The sequence below is a fragment of the Archocentrus centrarchus genome, chromosome 1, assembly GCF_007364275.1.
Source record: "Archocentrus centrarchus isolate MPI-CPG fArcCen1 chromosome 1, fArcCen1, whole genome shotgun sequence".
Classification (NCBI taxonomy): Eukaryota; Metazoa; Chordata; class Actinopteri; order Cichliformes; family Cichlidae; genus Archocentrus; species Archocentrus centrarchus.
This window is the reverse complement of record NC_044346.1, coordinates 29,021,228-29,043,160: the sequence shown is the minus strand read 5'-3', so window position 1 is coordinate 29,043,160 and position 21,933 is coordinate 29,021,228. Positions and strand designations below refer to the sequence as shown.

At 37.8% G+C, this 21,933-nt stretch overlaps 1 protein-coding gene across 1 annotated transcript in view; it reads left to right on the top strand.

Annotated features, from left to right (window-relative positions):
• Positions 1 to 21,933, top strand: part of LOC115788053 (RNA-binding protein 20-like) — a 51,109-nt gene that overhangs the window by 20,824 nt on the left and 8,352 nt on the right. The window contains exons 2-5 of the mRNA XM_030740934.1: positions 12,465 to 13,506; positions 13,902 to 13,966; positions 14,373 to 14,482; positions 15,648 to 15,748. Coding sequence (XP_030596794.1) covers positions 12,465 to 13,506; positions 13,902 to 13,966; positions 14,373 to 14,482; positions 15,648 to 15,748 — 1,318 coding nt within the window. The remainder of the gene's footprint in view (positions 1 to 12,464; positions 13,507 to 13,901; positions 13,967 to 14,372; positions 14,483 to 15,647; positions 15,749 to 21,933) is intronic.

Genomic DNA, 21,933 nt, shown 5'->3' with positions numbered 1-21,933 from the left:
TTTGACACTCAATGTCAGCAGATCCCAGGTAACCGAAGGGCTTTTCTTAGCTCGCGTCAGCACTACTGCATCAAAACTAACCACAGAACATCCGATAGACCAGAAAAAAGGGCAGAGCCTTGATAAATTGTCAGAAAAAGTGTGGTGATACAATTTATGGTTTATTTGTGATAGCTTATCTTGTTTACTTTATAGTGAGCATGTTTTTGTCATTAGTCGGCCAGTAACATTTTTATTTGCAAATGCTTCAAGCAGTTGTCACTGTCCTCAAGTGGCCACCATGCCAGCGGAGCTTTAATTACTAATTACTGATTTCCTGCTAGGAAACATACTTGTTGGAAGGTTCTTAAAAGTCCACAGTTGGGAGACAGCTGTCAAATCAGACTTTTGACCTGCATGTTCCAGTATCCCACCACGCTATGGTTGAAACAAGATCACCTTCGGCTACCACGTGCATGTGAGAAGTGGAGAAAAATGTTTCTCCAGCATAAGTCTCCCGACATGTAGTTGCACATCTCCTGTTCACTTTTGGTGTAACTTAATGCCAGCCACGAGAACCTAAAGGTTTATTTGACACTGATAAGCCTGAGGCCGAGTACGCACGATTACAGTTACCTCACAAACTTTAGTTTACCTTTTAATATGACTTCATAAAACCCTGTGACTGATCCTCCGCATAAATCTTACCATTTTACAAGCATCATCAGAGAAGCATGGTATGGATCAAAGTGATGCCTTTGAGTGGATGGCCCAGCTTTACGGGGGTCGTGATGGGCCAGACCCTATGTCTCTGTTGCCAAGATACCCGACCCATTGCTGGAGAACCATAAATCAGGAACCACCTCCCTTACAACTGTGCCAAATGTGGAGGAAGGCAAGCTGACCCTGCTTCCTAACCCATATATCGTGCCATGTGACCGTCTTTCATTGCTTGATGGTGTCTATGTGTTGACTTTGCAGGCTGTAGCTGTGTGTCTCATTTGTTGAAAAGTTAAATTAAGGCTCTGGAGTGTCAGTAACGGTTTATGCCCTATTAGGAAGAGAAGAGCTTACATGTGCTCCTCTTGATTAGTGTCTTGAGTCATGCATTCAGAAATATGCATGTATACGCATCTCTCCACAGTCTGTCTGCGGGATTGGAAAGCCTTTCTTTCCTAATCCAAGGTTACCGTACCACCAAGATGGCATTTCATTATGAGTCACACTTTGTAAATCACTGCCTGCAGATGTAAACATTCTAAGTCCCAATCTAGGAACCTGGGAAGGACCTGCTAATCAAAATGAGAACAGTGCCCTCACATGGCAGACCAATGCTTCCTTGTCAGACCACCTAGGGCTAGTTATGTCGATATGTGGCGCCACCTTGTGGGCAACAGAAATACTGTTTCAGAAGAGACCTGCTTTGTGGGTCTGTTTACTAAGGTTTTGTAAATTATTACATTTTATGGTGAAAACTTGGTTTAAGTGTAGTTAGGCACATACCCAACACTGTTTGTGGTTAGAATAAGTCTTCAGGGAATGAATACAAGTCAGTGAAGCAGCAGAGGTATGACAATGTGTGTATAATCATAAGCTCTTTCCCTCTACACAGTGACAGGAAATTACAGATCTGTAAAACAAAAAAACAAAATAAGAGTGAGAAAAAAATACTTATTTAAAGTGTAAAAGAAAGTTGTGATAAGTGCAATAAGCATTACTTTTACTTCTTAACTAAGTAATAACATAAATACCAGTGTCACTCTGTATAATACTTCTGGCTTTCAGTGTATTTCTAACTATAGTTTTGAGAAAAAAAAAAAAAAAAAAAAGCTCTGACGCCTACCCACCACCTACTGTACTTACTCACTAAGGCAAAGTGGTGCCACAGTGTATAAAAAAAAAGAGCATCACAAGACACTGCAGCTGCAAATGCTCAGGGAAAAGATCTTAATTTAAAAACTAAAGCAGACAAAACAATCTGTTTCTTATATTAGGAAAAATATTATCAGCATGATCATTTTTTCCCCTTCTACACTAACACACAGTTTTAGTTATTGTATTAGTCTATTGGATCCAATCAGATATCTTCAGACAAAATTAAATGTAGTCGTACTCATTTGTTTATTGCTGTCGTGTTAATATCAATGTTAGTACACAGTACTTATGAGCCAATATAAAATTTGTCTTACTGGACATTAATAATACTAATAGTATTTCTACTACTAATAAAAAATAATAGCCTTTTTTTTTTAATAGTTATAAAGCATGGTAATCAAAAGGGATAAAAAGCAGCTTGTTCTCTCCCTGCCATCTGGTTGTGATGCTAACAGATGGAGTGTCTATAAATCTGTCAAACTGAAGGCCCCCCCACCCCCGGGAGTTGAATGCATGTGTGCTTAAAGTTTTCATTTACAGCTGCAAAAAAATGTACTGATAGAGCTTTAAAGAAAAAGAAAAAAAGTATGATTGCAAATAATTTCCTAAAAAATATTTTCTTCAATGGAAATTTGTTTGTGTTATAATCTATAAATTTAAAAAAAATGTATCTGCATTAGACTACAACATAGAGTAGTGATTTACACATTCTCCTGACAAGCAAAAGATCTCGCTATGATCTCAGGAGGAGACGTAAATCCCTTTTGGGGTTGTATCAGGAAACATGTCTGATGTAAAAAAAACAAACAAAAAAACAAATCAGCTACCTGCTGTAGTGACCCTTATGAATATTGGAGCAGCAGAAAGTAGTTTTTAGACTGCAACAAAATGGTGTAATTCTGATGATCTGGTTTTAGATTAGAAAAAAAAGATAAATGCATTACAAAAAAAAGCAGAAATAAATCAAAGGAAAAATGTTCTGGCTTTTATTTTCTTGCATGTAGTAGAGCATGTAAGTTCTAATCCAAACAGCACATTTATAAAATGATATGTTGATGAAATGTTGTGAAATGCAGTAAAGTGTATTATAAATATAAAAAAATAAATATAAAGACACATTGCAATATTACAGTTGTGTAGTTGTATTGCGGAACAGAAAATAATTTAACTCATAAAAAACAGGAGGGCATAAATTTAATGTAAAATTTTAAGTTTATTTATTCTGTTCACAGTGATCAAAAGTTGCTGTGAGCACTGCTTGTCTGATTGCAGTGAGTTTTAAGCATACTTCACTTATTTACCGGGTGCCTTTTAGAGAAAGTAGAAATCATTGCCGATTGGTTCTTAGGCAAAACAACTTTTTAATTTTTTCATATCATATCTTGATCATTCCACAAATTTTATATATCTTATAGCCTAAATTTTATAGTTTAAACATGTGATGCTGTAAATAGGTGTGTTCAACATTCCCTTGAACATTCTTGTGTTCTCTGCTTTTTTCCCCTTACCTTTGCTTAAATATCATTTATTGTTAAACTCACACCCTCATACCCTTCAGACTGGAGGTGTTTGAATATGCATATTTTCCAGTTCATCAAATGGTTCTTTTAAACAATCTGCATATTTTGAGAAAACCTGCTTCTCAAAACTTCCTGATCATTTTTTCCTACTGCAAAAGATGTATGAGGTAGTTGGTCAATAGTCCTGTGAGAGGTTTTACTGTTTTCTGCAACTTTGAACCTGACAGTTGACTCTACACCAAGCTTTACAGCTGCCACTGTGGAAGCAACAGATTCAGGATTGCACAGCATTACCCAAATGCCTTCCCTGTAAATACTTTCTCCCCCTATGTGCTGGTCTGCCCCCGTCCTCATACACACACATGCTGGCCACTTGTGACTTTTCATCACATGCGTCTCTGCCTCTGCCTGTCCCGTTAACAGAGGGACGCAGCGTCACTCACATTGGGGTAAAGACCTCTAGCAGTGATGTTATGTTAGTGTACATGTGCTAGCATTAGTCAACATGCTAGAGGACAAAGATGCAGTCTCAGCTGCTAGGCAAAGGTCAGTCTATGAAGAAGCAGTGCAGACTTTAGCGTCAGTGGAGTAACTCGGACCTTCACTGCCTAACTTTTCAAGGTTTGTGTATTTCTTCCATTACGTTCAGGTTTGCTTGGGTATGTAGCTGTAAGTCTTGTCAGCTGGACTGTGCTGGGAATCTGCACAGAAGCAGGATTTATAGCTATCCATAAAGATGCAGAGTGTTTGGATAGTGTGGGGTATTTTGCAGGGTGTTTTACTTTAAATGGTTGGCTATTCTTAAACCAAACTGGACCAGAATCCTTCCTCTAATTTGTTACTTCCTCTGATAGGGCTTTGTAGACTGACTGGGTCCAAGTTTTTTTTTTATGACTATGATGCCATTTTAAATCTTACTGAAAGTGTGGGTTTTGCAAAGAGGATGCAATTGGTTTAGTCCCCCAAATGATTGAGTAATTATTATTATTATTTTTTTTTACTAGAATAGGAAACCATTATCAATCAAAGCTGCTCTGTGTTTCTGACAGCTGTTGTTTTCTTTCTTTCTTTCTTTCTTTCTTTCTTTCTTTCTTTCTTTCTTTCTTTCTTTCTTTCTTTCTTTCTTTCTTTCTTTCTTTCTTTCTTTCTTTCTTTCTTTCTTTCTTTCTTTCTTTCTTTCTTTCTTTCACTTTGTGTATTTTTAGCAACACACAGCATCCACAACTGTGACAAATTACAATTTAATGAGAAGCTTCAACAGGATATTATGATGCAGTCTTATATTTGTATAATACCTTGTTGAGCAGAATAAATAAGGATTAAGACATTCATCAGAACTCCAGTTGCAGACTAGAACTGTTTGATTACTTTATTAGACTTTGTATCCATGGGCGTTCGTTTCAAATGCTGCAACCCTTTCACCATGATACATGATTATATGCTTTTAATATTCATACCCATTTTTTCACTGAAATATGAGAAATAATGTGGTTCTTGAACTCCTGCAGTCAAAATGTGGTGCGGAACATTGTAATTCATCAATTATGTGCTCCTACACACAAGTGAAAAGAAAAGAAGGCATTCTCATAACAAAATGATTAATATTGTTGTGGTTTTGGCATTGTGTAATGGTTTATATTATTAGAAACACAATACTCTCTGGTATTAAGCACCGATGGTTTTTCAAATTTGATTGATGACAGTCAACTTTTAATTGGTCGGTGTTTGGGCTGCTTAAGGTTGAGCTGTTAACCTTTTTTTAATTGTCTTTTCTTTTTTTAGCAAAAATATTATTAGGAGCCTTTATCATCTTTATAAAAAAAATGTATGGTTCCCTATCAAAAAATTAATCAATGAATGAGTGTGCATAATTAACAGCAACTGAACTTGTAGATGAAGCCATATGAAAAGTGAACATTCTTGTTTGAAACTATCCACTGTCACTTTGCTCTGTATATAAGTTCATATACAACTGTAATTCTGATGTTGTTTATTCTCTAGAATTATGCATTTCTTAATTTAACCTTTATTTTTTGTGGGTCAGAACAGAAATATCGCATGTCATGTAAACTTGTACATTTATTTATGTGGCTAACTTTTTTAAAAGAACACATGAAGCTATTCTGAAGACTGAGCTAATGCTGTCTGCTATGAATCTCTGCTGCGACATGACTCTGAGACTATGAGAGGCTTTTTTCAGCTCGTCACGCAGAGCAGGGACTGTAACACACCCAAAACTTTCAGACGTAGAAGTTGAGAATAAATAAAAACAGTTAAACACATCACAGACAGACATACACTTTGAATATTATATTTGGATTTCATACATATTATTTTTATATATGATTTACAGTAGTTTTCTCTTTGAAAGAGTGAAAATAACAGGCACATGCAGGCTCAAATCCAGGTTTGCTAAACTCGTCATTTTAAACAGACATTTGAGTTTTTGTCTGCTTTTGCTAATATGTGTTTCAAATGATGTCTTTAAACAAGTTCAGGTTTGTTTGTGACTTTATAGTTCTCTATCTATCTATCTATCTATCTATCTATCTATCTATCTATCTATCTATCTATCTATCTATCTATCTATCTATCTATCTATCTATCTATCTATCTATCTATCTATCTATCTATCTATCTATCTATCTATCTATCTATCTAATATTGCCAAAGGTATTCACTCATCCATCCAAATCATTGAATTCAGGTGTTCCGTTCACTTCCATGGTCACAGGTGTATAAAACCAAGCAGCTACTCATGCAGACTGCTTCTATAAACATTTGTGAAAGAATGGGTCGCTCTCAGGAGATCAGCGAATTCCAGCGCGATACCGTGATAGGATGCCACCTGTGCAACAAGTCCAGTTGTGAAATTTCCTCGCTACTAAAAGTTCCACAGTCAACTGTTAGTGGTATTATAACAAAGTGGAAGCCACGAAGTGGTGGGCCATGTAAAATAACAGAGCGGTGTCAGCTGATGCTGAGGTCACCAGCTTTCTGCAGAGTCAATTGTCAGAGACGTCTGAACGTCATGTGGGCTTCACATTAGTTCAAGAACAGAACCTAGAGAACTTCATGGAATGGGTTTCCATGGCTCAGCACCTGCATCCAAGCCTTATATCACCAAGCACAATGCAAAGCATTGGATGCAGTGGTGTGAAGCATGCCACCACTAGTGACGAATCACGCTTCTCTGTCTGACTGCCAGAAGAATGGTGCTTGTCTGAGTGCTGAGTGGCAAGTGTAAAGTTTGTATTATATTGTAAGGTAACGACCCTACAATAATTACAGAGAAAATCCAACAGTCAAAACAACCCCCTATGAGCAAGCACTTGGCAACAGTAGAAAGGAAAAACTCCCTTTTAACAGGAAGAAACCTCCAGCAGAACCAGGCTCAGGGAGGGGCAGTCATCTGCTATGACCGGCTGGGGCTGAGGGGAGAGAGACAGAACAAAAGACATTATTTTTTCAGGAGTTGGGCTTGGCCCCTTAGGTCCAGTGAAAGGAACGCTTAATGCTTCAGCATGCCAAAACATTTTGGACAATTTTGCTCCCGAATTCGTGGAAATAGTTTCTTGTTCCAACATGCGAACCAGTGCACAAAGCAAGGTCCATAAAGACATGGATGAGTGAGTATGATGTGGAAGAACTTGACTGGCCTGCACAGAGTCCTGACCTCAACCCAATAGAACACCTTTGGGATGAATTAAAGGAAACTGCAAGACAGGCCTTCTTGTCCAACATCAGTGGCTGACCTCACAAATGTGTTTCTGGAAGAATGGTCAAAAATTCCCATAAGCACACCCCTAAACCTTGTGGAAAGCCTTCCCAGAAGAGTTGATAGTTGCAAAGGGTGGGCCAACATCATATTAAAAGATAAAGAATGGGATGTCACTCAAGTTCATGTGCATGTGAAGGCAGGCGAGCGAATACTTTTGGCATTATAGTGCATCTCTAAAGTTACAGAAACATATACATATCCTGTGTTAGTGTTAAACCCTTCCCTTCCACAACTGGTTAAGGTTATTTTGACACCTATATTCCCTATCGTCATAACAAGATTAGTTTGAGGTGTCTGGCACACTGTGCCAGGAGCCCAAGAGTCCATATTAGTCTATTAAGGACACTATGTATCATGATGGCAGTGGGCAACTCCAGTATTTATAGCTTTGAGTCATGAGCTGGAATGGTGTAAGTGTATCTCTCCATCAGCATGCTTGTTCACTTAAGAGCATGTACAATCATCAGAGCAACTGAGAGCTGGGAATTGTCCGAAATCAGAAAAAAAAAATTATATTTGCAGGTATTATAATTCCACAGACTATGTTACATTACTTTGCTTAACCATGCAAAATAACTTCTCATCTTAATGCAAATATTTCTTGAAGCTGTTTTTTGTTTGTTTGTTTACATTTTGGTCTAATAATAAATAATTATAGTTTGCCTACATATTTTTTAACAAAGTTAAAGAGTTAAAATTGTAGATGAAGAACAGACATAAAAACAGTGTACTGAATTACAGTTATGAGAATGATCAAGTATAAGTGGAACATGTATGTCCAAAGGAAGGTTACACAGATGAACTCATTGTGTTAAATGAATGTTTTATTATCAGATTTGACTGAAGTAGGAATCTTTTTTGATTCGGTGGTGTTATTTATCAGCCATTACCGTTATATTGTGGAGTTTAGTGATAGAAATCAAATGAAAATGCACCACCTTTGATACAATGTTTCAACACATAGTGAACTAAAATCTTTCCAATCTTTCTCAAATTCCAAAACAAACGTACAAAGTTTCATGTAGAGAGGTGGGATTTTAGGACCACAGTATGTACACCAGGATAATTTATGGCTTGCTTGAAGTATGAGTGATAGTTGTGATATGATAAGTTTATGATGTGGCGATGTACTCACAAGACCATATCACAACTGAAGAAGCCAACAGGATGACAGACCTGGAGGTGATAATCCCCTGCAAGATTCAGTTTCATAAATTAATATTTGAAAATGTCTTTTGACTTTTTTGTTTGTTTGTTTAGGGACCACCAAAATCCATTTTATAGTCTGTCACTTCTTATGTGCAGTACTGCCTTTTAAGAAGGATTACAAATAATCTTCATTATATGGCTGCCCAGTCTTCATTAATGCTTCATTATCTCAGTATATAAAATTTTATGGCTGCTGTTGTTTTGTCTCAGACAAACTGTGCACACAAAGATTGAAGCAGTGGCTAGACAGGCCAGTGCCAAGTGCTTAACATAGATAATGTGATGAATAGTCAAGTAAACTAATTTTAGCCTTCCTGTAAGAGCATTCATCAGAAAGTGAAAAGGCCGATCAGTTAAACAGGGTCATGGCACCAGTGGGCTGTGTTGTTCTATTACAACAGTTTGTGTTGTAGCAGTAGGTAAATAGCTACCTGGGCTGCTAACTTTCTAACATATTTGTAAAAAAAATTACAATGGAATTTAGATGTTTTATATTGATGCACAACATTAAATAAAATATTAATGTTAGTTTAAAAAAAATCATACAGGACTCAGTTATCTGACATGGATTTGTATTGGTTCATTTACATTTTTTAGATTTTTGTAGATTTTTGTAGATTTTTGTACATTTTTGTACTTTGGCTATCCAAATTTATTTGATTTTTCTTGGTTTTTGTGGTGCTTTTTCTTCACATTTGTAAGGCTATTATATTGGGAGAATGAGCATTGTTTTCCCCAGCAATCAGCTGATTGAGCTCGCCAAAGCCACACTGCAAGACTCCAAATCCCCAATCAGTTGAGGAGGATACCCTGTGAATGCAGGGCCGGAGCCAAAATGGAGAGCAAGGACTAGAATGTCTAAACGCTTTCTTCATTCCATTTCTAATACAAAATGGAGAAGGTAGCTGCACTGACTCTGACTAAGACCCGGTGGGACTATTGGTAATGGAGGATTATGTGCTTTATGGAGATATTCTTCCAGACTCACACTCACCAGTTTTCAGATCTCACAGGCAGACAGACACTTCAGGCCGACTGGCAAGAGGAAAGGTGTGAGGATTGCAGTACTTGTGATGCAGGATTAACAGATGGTGTTCTTTTGGACACGTTAATGTGAACCGCTTGCTGCGAGACTCCAATCATGTCATCGTCGAGGGAGTTCACATGTGCCATTGTTGTTGCTGTTTACATCCCACTGTCAGCTGGTGCAGATGGAGCATGTGAAGACATTAATTGTGTTCAAGCAGACAACACCCAAATACTCTCACACTAACTTCAGGAGACATTCACCACACACATTAACCACACTTCTTTTGTTGTGAGAAGGATGTAATTGCACTACTGTTTATCCACTTGGTAGACTATATATGTATATAATACATACATATATTATATACACACACACACACACACACACACACACACACACACACACACACACACACACACACACACACACACACACACACACACACACACACACACACACACACACACACATGTGTCACAGGTTGCTAATAAGGCTCTGCAGAGACTTTTTAAGTGCACAGATTGGAATGTGTTCTGTGAGTTACATGGCCATGACATGAACACCCTGGTTAACTGTGTAATGGAGCAAATTGACTTCTGTGTGAACAACACAATCAGTACCAAGACAGTGTGATTTTTAAATGCAGAAAGCCCTGTTGCACCTACAAAAGCTGCTAAATGTGAAGACAAGAACCTTCAGAAATTTCCACAGAAATCTAAGAGCATGCAAACTGAATGTCAAGGTATTTACAGGGGAAAGATGGAACGGTAGCTACAGCTAAACATATAAACAGATGTGTGTACAGTAATCCCTCACTTATCACGGCTGTTGCGTTCCAGGACCACCCGCGATAAGTGAAAATCCGCGAAGTATGGACGCTATATTTATTTTAATACTTATACATTATTTTAGTAGTTATATACTATTTCAAGTTTTGTAAACCCTCCCCACACACTTATACACCAAATATATACATTACTGTACAACACGTACTACACATGTGAAGAACGAGTACCGCAAAAACCCGCGAAACAGCGAAAATACCACAATAAATATTTTACACTAATATTGATTGAAAACCCGCGAAACAGCGAGTCCGCGAAAAGCGAACCGCGAAGTAGAGAGGGATTACTGTACTGAAATATACAGATCATAGGATTTATTAGGGGAATCTAGCACAAGAAATACTAAACAAAGCTGAGGACTGAACAGTTTTGCCTATCTCTTATTAATGACTGCCAACAATGGTAACAACTCAAAACATGAAAATTAAATAAATAAAAATGTCATCATCCCTGATGTGGAGCCCTTTATGTGGTACTTTTACCAAAGCAGAGACTGCACTGCTTTAAAGCTCCAAAAGATGCAGATAGCCTAAATAACCTCAAGGATTGCTGATTACTTGACAGGCCACAGCTGCTCAGCAGATGTATCATTACATGTGGTGATCGCTATGGGAATACCACCATGGACTGTTTTCTTACCTTTCTACATCATCCTTGCACTTTGGTCTTTGAATTAAATTGTGGCATTTGCAATTTCTAGATGGTTCTGCAGCTCTGGGGCTGTCAACAATGGACAGGACACGTGCTAGTATAGAGAACTGCTGGACGACTTTGAAATGTGTGCTGCTTTAGAGACATATAACATTGCATTAACTATGCTGGTATATGCACCATAGAGTTTATTATGAACTTTCAAAAGGTTTCAAAAGTACCGTGGCTCTCTGTATGCACACACTGATTAGCCACTACATTATTAATGTGTAAGTCCTGAAGAACAACTCTGATCCACTGGGGCGTGAACATGAACCTCTACAGGTTTGCTATGGTGTCAGCCAGCAGAAGCTGACAGCAGATCCTATGAGGTCTGATAGCTTTAGGTTGGGACCTCTGTGAATCAGACTTGTCCAATCTGCTTATCAGCTTATTAAACATCTTACTTCTTGTACAAGTCATAAAATCAAAAGAAAATACACTTGCTGACCACAGAAGACATTGCTAGATTACAAAACAATTTTACCAGAAGCAAAATGCTGTGTAATTACATCATTTGGGTTATCCTAAACCCAGCAGCACTTTTTGCTGGTTTATTGCTGCGTTATTGAAAGATTTCCCCTGTGTTAGCTGTGCAGAACATAAACATTCAACAACTGTAAAAATTAACAACTGAAACTTTAAATCAGCCAGTGCCAGCAGGAAAAGGAAAGTTGTGAAGTATCCAGTAAAGATATCTTTGTAATAACAGTGACATGTGGTTTGTGGTTATTGTTTGTTGTAATGAAAGCTAACCAAAAATTAGTTGCCAGTGGGCAGGTAGTCAAGCATAATATGAGTACTTATTAGCCCTTTCCAAAGTGTCTAAAAGTGGTCATTGTTTGGTATCAGTACACAACATTTGCAAAAAGAGTAATAAAATGCTCTGGACACTATGTAATACAAACTGTAACATGTTAAAAAATATGTGAAGAGCCACATTGTTACTTATGTCGTCAATAATTATGGAGCTGAAAATGATCTAAAATTGGTATACCAATCACAGTATTTGCTATACTATATTGCTCCCGTTTTCTCATCTAGTTGAAAATTAAAAACAAGTTCTAGTCCTCTTTCTAGGCACTGTTATAATGTTTAATAGAAACTTGCTATTCCTCTACATTTGAATGTGTTGTGCTTATCAAGTTTAAGCATCTTTTCTTTTTTTTTTTTTTAAAGTGTTTTACATTAATTGCCTTGTTAAATAAGTGGTGCCAGGCACAACAAACCCCGCCCCCAGCAGACATTTTAGCTGATGGCCATCTTTCCTGCAAATTCGGTATGAATCGGACTGATAGTTTTGCTGTAATATTGTTAAAAAGCAAGCAAACAGACAGACCTCTGTTTCAGATTGACTGGATCTGGTTGCTGTAAATATCAGCACAAATTTAACTGGCCTAAAACTTCAGGAACATGTTTCTAATCATAAGCATGAATATTAGCTGCTTATTGACTATTGTGTGATCTCTGACAAGGTTAATGGATTAGTTCTTTGAGGTTCCTGAAAAACATACATGATCTTTTGTACCCCGCAGCATCACTGTGGCACCTTTGGACAGTGCCGATAATAAAGGCCTCCAGGTGGGTGTCCAGCTTCCAGGCAGTTCGCAGACAGGGCCTCAGCACCAAAACCAGCAGCTCCTCTTGACTCCAGCCAGCCTCCAACTCGCTCAGCTCCAGGCCCAGCTTACCCTCCATCGCCTAAAACTGGCTCAGGAAGGCAACACGGCTGCTGCTGCTGCTTCCGTTCTCAATCAGGTTCTTTCCAATGTCAACATGTCTCAGCCCTTGTTTAATCAATTACGGACTTCCTCTATGGTTGGAAGTCAACAGAGTGCCTTTCCCACAGGAGTTCTAGGTTTCTCCTCTTCAAATTCACCCTTGGGGGCCTTGGTTGGCGGAGGATTCAACCAAAATCCGGGTAATGTGAGCCTGAACCATCCTTGTGGAGGAGGTACGATGGGTCAACAGGGTGCTGAGTATGGGAAAACGGGTGGGTCAACTTACCCCTCTGACACTGACAGACGTCTTCAGTACAACTTAGTTGGAGCGGCATCTGCTGCATTGGCCACTGCTGGTGATGGACCGTCCACAGTGATGAGCACTCAGGCAAAAAACATGACCAATGCTGGTCTTCAGAGAGATTTCTATGGGCAGGATATACAAGTGCAACAAGCTGGGTTTGGTGAGCAGAAAATGAATGTTTTCAACTCCATGGGACATAAGGAGCAATGGAAAGGTCATGCCAACTTGTCTCACACTGGTAAGGTGGATGTGGTTTCTAATCCTCCCCCAGCGTGGACGACAGCTGGACAGCCAGTTCAGCCCAGGATTGAACTATATAACCCAGAGGAGCCAACCCCTGACCCAAAGTTAAACTGCAGCAGTGCGGCAGCTTCCTCTTTCGATTCAAGTGGCATGCAGGGGTTAGGAGTCTACCACCGCCTGCATGGAAAAGAGGACGCTTCGGGCACCAGGACACTTCAGCCTTATCAAATCAATGATTACCATGCTGTTACACCAACTCAGCTGCCACACCAGTGCAGCATTTGTGACAAGAAGGTCTACAACTTGAAGGTGAGCAAAATGATTAGTGTAAATCTTTACACCTGTCCATTATATGAATGTATGCAGTCGTATATTTGAAACAGAAACAGAACAAAGTTAAGGAGTTTGTGTGACATTTATAACATTTTACAAAAATAAAAAAGTTCTGACTTTTTAAATGAGAATAAAAATAGACATTTTAGCTTAAATATAGATGACATACTGTAGCTAAATGTTTTTGTTAGATGGGCAGCCTCTAACTAAATCCAAGATGGTGTCTCTTTAATTGGTTCCAGCAATGAGGTTATACAAGGAGTATGCAAGTGCCACCAAGGGAGGGCAAACATTGGACTTCCTGTGTCCAAGCTGTTTGAATCTACATGTTTAGACAGTGCGTATGTGTTTATGTGTGTACTTGTTTTTAGGACTGGGATCAGCATGTGAAGGGAAAACTACACCTGCAGAATCGAATGTTGTATGCAAATGAAAGGTGAGTTATTTGCAACTCTAAAAATGAACTGGACAGAGTTTAAATTAGATCTTGATTGCAGAAAGTATTCTATTATTAACTTAGGATGGTCAGAAAGCCTGTGTCTTCACATAGTTTGTTCTGATTTATCATCAATTTTCAGACTATTATAAGCAGAAGGCATTTTTTTATTCTGTATTATTATTGAAAAGGGCTTAGTAATTCCCCAGTTTCTTACCACAGTTTTAAAACAATGCCGAACAATTCAGGGCAAACGTCTTTTCGTAGTTTGAAAAATTTTAGTTTCCTTTTCCTTGCGCCATATGCAGCTGTCTTGATCTTTCTATGAATATGAGCTCTGTCATAAGATATGAGCGAGCAAGGCAGGGGAGAGACAGCTAAAATCAGCCGTCTATGATTGTTGCAGTTCAGCGGTGGTATCAGCTGGAGCTATTCACTATGCTGTTGGCAGACCTTCTGATGGAGGTCTGAACCCCGGAGGAACGAGTCCCATAGTTTGTTCTGCTGCAAGTCAAGGTAGGATAACCCACCACCAGCAATGTGTCTCCTTACATTAGCACTAAGAGTAAAACGTCACTCTTAACTCCTGCTGTGAGAATGATGTTTTACTGATCACTCGATTATGAGAAACAGAGTATTTTTAGAGTCACTTGAGAGCCTGAGGCAGCATGTTTTTATAATTTAACCCTGCTTATTTTAACACACTGTAGTGCTGTGTGCAATTAGAATGAAGTATTTTGAAATCCTAAAACACTACAGCACTATGTCAGATCATCTTTTTTTTTTTTTTACATGCTGGAGGAGTTGCAGTAAACAGCTCAGGACTTCTGTGTGTTGCTTTTTATACACATTATAACGACAGACTCTCTTGATCCTGTTACATATCTTTGATGTATTCACTTAAGTATAATTACTTATTGCAAACCACCAGCATAAAATAATATTTGTGCCTAACTGCCTAACACAATTTTTATTGGATGAGTAATCTGATTTTAGAAAGCGCTTGAGAGATCTTCAGAGATCAGATGTAACCTTTAATTAATTCCTTGTATTTTTCTGTTTAAGTATTGCATTCCCAATGCTAGTAAGGTGGCTGAGTAACAAGAAGCAGCCTCTAGCAGAGCCAGGGTCAGGGCAGGGCAGCCATCTAGTGTGACTGGCTGAGGGCTGAGGGGAAAGAGAGAAGAGAAAAAAAAAAGAACGACCACTATCTAGCTGTGACTTATACCTGCACGATTTTCACATCACCTGAAATGGCAGAAATCATCATAAATTGGCTCAGTCAAACACCACGTGGGCTTTGTAGTTGAGTGAAGGCAGGATGAAGACTCCAGTCCAGCTCATCTCAGCATTCTCAGCTGCATCTCCATCTGGTTATGTCTATGGAGCTACAGGGCTTATGTGAAAATGGATTATAAGTAAAAAAAAAACTGGAAGTACATCTGCATCACAGCGGAGCATCTTTACGTCCAGGTGTTATTTCTCAAGAGTGATGAGTCTTTCAAAGCCTTTTCTTCCAACTAGATGTTGTTTGGAAGAAAAGGCAATCAATAAACAACAAAAAACTATGGGGGAAAAAAAAAATAGATAAACCTACTTTAGTAAAGCAAAGGTTTTCCCCTTGCACTGGGTTTACTGTTTCAGGAAAGTTGTAAGTTCCCATTTCAAATTGTTTCCACAGATGTATCCTCAGGAGCCAATATGTCATACTTGCCAGCTACAGCCATGAAGACTTATCCCATGTCAGACACAGGATTTGCCTCACAGCAGCCAGAGTCAAAGGTCAGACAAATGTTTTTTTTGCTTTTTTTTTTTGCTTTTTTTAAAATCAGGATTATTAGTTTGCCAAGGGTGCATAAATCAAATTTTGAGACAGGCTGTAAAGAGTGCCAGTGACAAAAGAAACAGCTGAAACACCATGAAACACAAATTTTTGATTGTGCACTAAAAAATAATAAAAAATTTATGGTTCAAATTTGAGTCTTTTCAATTACCTCTCCAACAGTATACTGAAAGGGCACTAGTGTCTTTTAGATGATCATTTGTTCCATGTGACAGCTAAGCAGCAGGAAAAAGTGAATAAGGTCAATCAACGCTGAATGTGTGCTGGTTAATGAATGGACTCAGTGCGCCTCGTTGACAGCTGCTGGGGCCCAACACCAGGCTTCGAGTTGGTTTAACAAATCTTTTCCACTGAACTTTAATAGCTGGCAAATTATATTAACATAAAATACCTTAAAAATATACAGTTATAAAGATTTTTTTTTATATACTCCTATTTAACCTCATAATGATTATCGACCCTGCCAAAACAATTTAGACGTGTATCTGTGAAATTATTATTTTTATTGGTTTTTGCATTAACTGATTCCTCCATTTACTTAAGGCAGGAAAATCACATTTACCAAATGTGGGGCAAATGCAAATACTAATCTTAATACTCATCTTAAAGTATTCCTAAGAGTATTATAATTGGAGTGTAATCCTAAATGTAGTCCTACAGTCAGTTTGCCTGATGTAAAGAGTCTGTTTTTGACTGGGTTTAAAAAAACAGCAGCTGTTGATGGGCATCCATCATGAGGGAAGGTCTCTTGAAAAGCACAGTGCAGATGATGAGTGAGGGAAAGGGACACCAAAATTAGACCCAGCAAACCTTCAGAAAGCCTATACTTATGTCTAGCATGCAGCTTTCAACAGTCGGCGGGCATCAACACACACACCCAATGTAGGACCACATATTGTTTTCCACAAGTTAGTACATCTCCAGATGCTTTCTTGTTGTCTTTAAAGCCACTTGCTCACAGTTTATTAGCTATATCGTTAACCTTTCAGTTGATATGATGCGCTTTCTTGACCAGTTAGTCCTTGAAAAATATATTTTAATCTCAAGAGACTTCCTAAATATAAACTTAAGATACAAAGTGTAGTTTGTACATAATACATGCTGTATATTGTACGTATTTAATATTAGATAAAGATTTAAATAAATAAAGTAGGAAGATAAAGTGCAAATACATTGGTGAATAAAAAAGTACTTTGATTATAAAATCATAATAATATAAAGGAGGTGTGCTTTAACTTTAGGTCTCTGAGAACAAAGGACTGTACAGCTGAGAGAGGCTGATCCAGAGATGGATGCCTTAGTGTTGAAACTACATTCCTTCTGCTCTAAAGGCGCTTCTTTGATGTGCATGACTCTACGGTTTTATCAGCCATTTGTTTGCTCTTTGTTGCCAGGATAACTTTCTAACAGGAGCTTGAAGTTAGTGATGGAAGAAGCCATGCGTGTCTTTGGTTGGTTATTGACAAAGGATTTTATTTTATTAGCACAGAAATATTTATAGGCTGTGCTACACGAACTAATGTTAGCTGCAATAAACACACACCTGTCCAAGTCTAACATGTGAGGTTTTATTGTTTTAAAAGCCTTGTGAGAGCCCAGAGATCACACAAATGCACATAGATGTGTGTGTGATATTTCTTTTTGCAGTGTATGAAATTTAGTTTTTGTATGTGCACAGAAGGAAAATAAAAAAAAAAATAGAATTAAAATATTACTTTGTAGTTTCCTAAAAATAAAATAAAATCTATACCTTAGAAAGTAAAGTTTTCTTTATAAAATTCCACAGACAAGCAGTCACAAATCACTGTCCAAGGAAATAAAGTAAAATAAATAAGAAAAATAAGTGCTGTAATAGCAACACAAACCCAATTTAAGACACAGAATAAAATAAACAGGAAGTTTTAACTACTTTTTAAAAGAATCCACAGAGTCAACCAAACATATTTGTAGACTGTTCCAAAGTCTTGGTGCCACAGACTGAAAGGCATAGCTAATAATTTTTGAGCCTATGATCAAAAATTGCCAGCAGCAATGTGTTTAAGAAGAAGCTGGGATAAATAGTCTGGAACCTGGCTGTCTAGTGCTCTGTATCAAAGATTTTACAAATCCTAAAGTCTACAGGGAGCCAATATAAAGAATATAAAATAGGAGAAATGTGAGCGTGCTTACTAGAACACATTAATAGTCTGTCCAAAACATTCTCTATTGCTCGGAGGTGTGAAAGTGAGCCGGTAAACAGGGCACTGCGGTAATCTAAGTGCAATTACACAAATGCATGAACGGTTTTCTCCAGTTCAGCCAAGTAGATCATATGTCAATATGTTAGAAATATTCCTTAAATGAAGGAAACAGGGACGAGAAATAGATTTTACATGTGCCCAGAGAGGAATCAAATATTATGCCAAGAATTCAAATGCTGGACTTGGCAGTTGAACAAAGAGAAACAAAAGCCTGCCTGATTTTAGGAAAGAAAAAAATGTAATTAAATTAACTGAAACACATATTGTTTACTTACAACCCTAACTATAATAAAAATATACAGATCTTTTTTTTTTTTTTTTTAGTTTTAGAAGAGGCATGACAAGATCTTGATGCATATGTTTATTGAGGATCACATGTCATGACTGTGAGTCAGTGGCCTTTACATGTGGTGTTGTAATTACCTATTCTATTATTACAGGAATCTGACAAAAACCCTCCATATTATGACAAAAGCTGCAAGCAAAGCTAAACATTTTTGAAACAAACAAAACGAAGCTGAAATGTTCACTTTGAAAACAAACAGGAACTAAAGTGAAATGAAAGCAAAATTCAATTGAAACTGAAAAATAAAAACTACAATAACTCTGGTAGAAACCATCATAACAGAAAATCCTTTTGAAGGGTTGATTTTGTGATCATATATTTTTTAAAAAAAAATCCCCTACACTCAGTGCAAAGCTAAAAGCTTTTACTTTTAGTAGGGCTGCAGGTAGCGCCACATGTTTGAACTGGCAAATTTTTACACAGGATGCCCCTCCTGATACAACCCCCTTGCCCATTCAAACAGTATATATATATGCCTTGGCGCATACATACATTAGAAGGATGCACAGTTTTTGTTTGTTTGGACTGCAGTGTCAGCTGTCCAGCCTGAAGTAACACAGTAGCTTCTTTTGACAGAACTTGAACAGAGATAAACACAGGATTACAGCTAACTGCTGTGTGGAGCACAGACCTAAAGACCCCAGGGTCACACCCCCCGAGGCAGCAGTGTTAAGTTTCAGACTGGTGAGAGACTGGTAAAGTGATCTGAGGAATCGGCGTGTGAGCACTCTGCATTGGAACGTGGGGAGAAACTGTGAAACCAAACTGACCATCTCCCTGGATCTTTCAACATGAATCCTGATTTGTACAAATAAACAGACATATCCTTAGGAGAGATTCCAGATAATGTCAGTGAGTGTGCTGTCAGGGAATACAGGGGGACAGGTAAAGCCATTATCATGATGTACTGAATACATTACAAGGCTGTGATTTTAAGACTGTTTTCTTTGTAACTGTAATGAATTCACAAGGGTTTAATTCATATGTTTCAATCAGGGTTAATTTCTTAGAAGATCATTTGGAGCTAGTTTGGGAAACTGTTTTCATTATGACTGCAAGTAATTCCAATCCTGTTCTTTATGTAGTTGTGCTTTTTAATTGTTAGCCTAATAATTAAGGTAATAAACATGAATACCAAACATCTTCCGTGGAGGCAATTCATTTATCCAGATTCTTGTTTTCTGTTGCTTTCTGTTGTGCATTTGCAAAATAAACCACATTAAGGAGGCCCAGGCTGAGTGTAAAGTGTCACCTTGTGAGCAGGCAATGAACCAGCATAACTCGGCACTTCTGGTTTGCGGTCCACAGAAATGGCTACTGTTCAAAGCCTGAGCCAACCTTAACAGTGATCTTAATGCTGTGGTCAAACTGTCTGGCCTTTCAGACACAGGCCTGACTTTTACAGGTCACACATTTGTGACTACAGCAAGCAGCGACCGAGCCTCTTGTTCTCACTAATATTCCAGGGACATAAACAGCCTATTCCTGGATCTGTTTATTGAGCCCATCCTGAATTGACCTTTATGTATTCTGGTGGTGGCAGTGGAACTGGCATGGGGCTGTTAATAGAATTATCACTATTGCATCTGAAGTTGTTAATGTCACTATGCTGGCCAGAAACCATTAAGTTATTAACCATTATTAATCAATTTTTTTTGTCTAAAATATAGTCACGTGACACATGTCATGTTTGTGGACAGTGCTTCATCTATGTTTTGAATTATGTTGCTCAGCATATGTTCCAACGTGCACTAAAGTGACTTGTAAATTGTAAAAATTGTCTCTTATGAAGAGATTTATACATTCTAGACTCAAGTGAAGTAAAGTCTTTGTTATTGTTGGGCTTTCCTTGAGCAAATTCCCTATAAAATCTGAGATGCTGACTCCTGGTCTGAAGTTGAATTAGAGCCCCAGTCTGTCCCACACATGGAACTGTCTGTCAGGTTTGTCAACCAGAGATGCCGGAGGAGGAGGAGGGGCGCTAGAGAAGTTGCAGTTGCAGCACAATGGTTGCAGAAATAAGACTCCGTGATATAACGAGTTGAATTTACAACCGCTTTCTGCAGTGATGTCAAAGGAACATGAGGTGTCAAATGGCATTTCAACTAACTAGTTTGACGAAGACTACAGTCCTTGCATTTGCAAGATACAATATGCAGTAGATGGACCACTAATAGGAGGGTGTACTGTTCTCCAACACAGTAAAGAAGATACATAAGATCTGCAGGTATCTGAATTATCAATCACAATATCCCTTATATGGTTAATCTTTCTTAGGTAGTTCCTTTGCCTTTCCTTTTCTCTAATGATTGGCCTAAACAAAATAATAAATATAATATGTACAATAGTTAAAATAACCTACATTATATTAAAAGCTTACATAATACAGAGAAAAGTACTGATTAGTTAAATAGAGCATATATAATACACTTATATAATACAGGTATAGTATGATTATAGTCTTGTTAAAGGTAAAAGAAGAAGTCGCTGTTGGTTGTCCATAATCTATTTCTTGAGGCCATGCTTAAATTCAATAACAGGATGGGTAATCTGATAAATGGAGATAGTGAAGTCTATTGAGGTGATGCTCTAAAAAGTAAAGACAGCTGAATAAAGTTGTTTTAATACTAAAATTATAAGTGCTATAAAAGTCTATTAAATCAACTTATCAAACAGTAGGTATGTGAGAATTACTGAGTAGAAGCAAGTCTGATAGTAACTTGTTTGCAGCCTCTGTCATGATATACTGTGGTAAAAAAATTTTTTTTTAAAAAGGTAAAAATAATAATAGATTAAAAAAAAGATATTACAAGTGGGCACTAAGCATTACAGGTCACTATACTTGGCAGCCTGGAGGGATTTGTGTCAAATGTCTGTACCTAGTCAGCTGACGAGTCTCTATAACTAAACAAAAAAAAAACTAGCATTATCACTGCTGCATTACTCCCAAGGAAGTATTAATAGATGCACTGAGGTTAACTGTATTAAGGAAAGAAAATTACACATTGTCCTGTTTGTTAGCATTGTTAGCATAATGTTAAACTCATTTTTAAACTACAGAGATTATTAAAAGGTGACAGATATGTTTTCATTATCAAACCAAATTAGATAAGCCCAGCTTCATATAATAACTGAAGGAAGGGGGACACTGCTAATCAAGCTTTGTCAAGTGGAAAGGGAGAGGGGGAAATTTCCCCCTCGAAAAGGCTGTGATATCTTTTATACTTACCTTAGAAGCACTGGGCCCACTTCATCTGAATTCCCTGACCAACAGCTATGTTCAGCATTCTGAAAGTCATGTGCTCATTGTGGGGCACACTAAATTTAACAACTAAACACAGCTCTTTGTATCCTGGTCATGGTGTTAATAGCACTGTAAATAGGATGAAGTTATTTTAACGTGTGTGTGTGTGTGTGTGGTTGAAGTTTGAAGATCTAAATACTAAAAAAGTTATGTGAACGTTGTTAATTTAAATGCTGTAAATGACCAGTATGTTTAAACAAACACAGTTGCTCAAAGCTTGCATTTTTTCATATT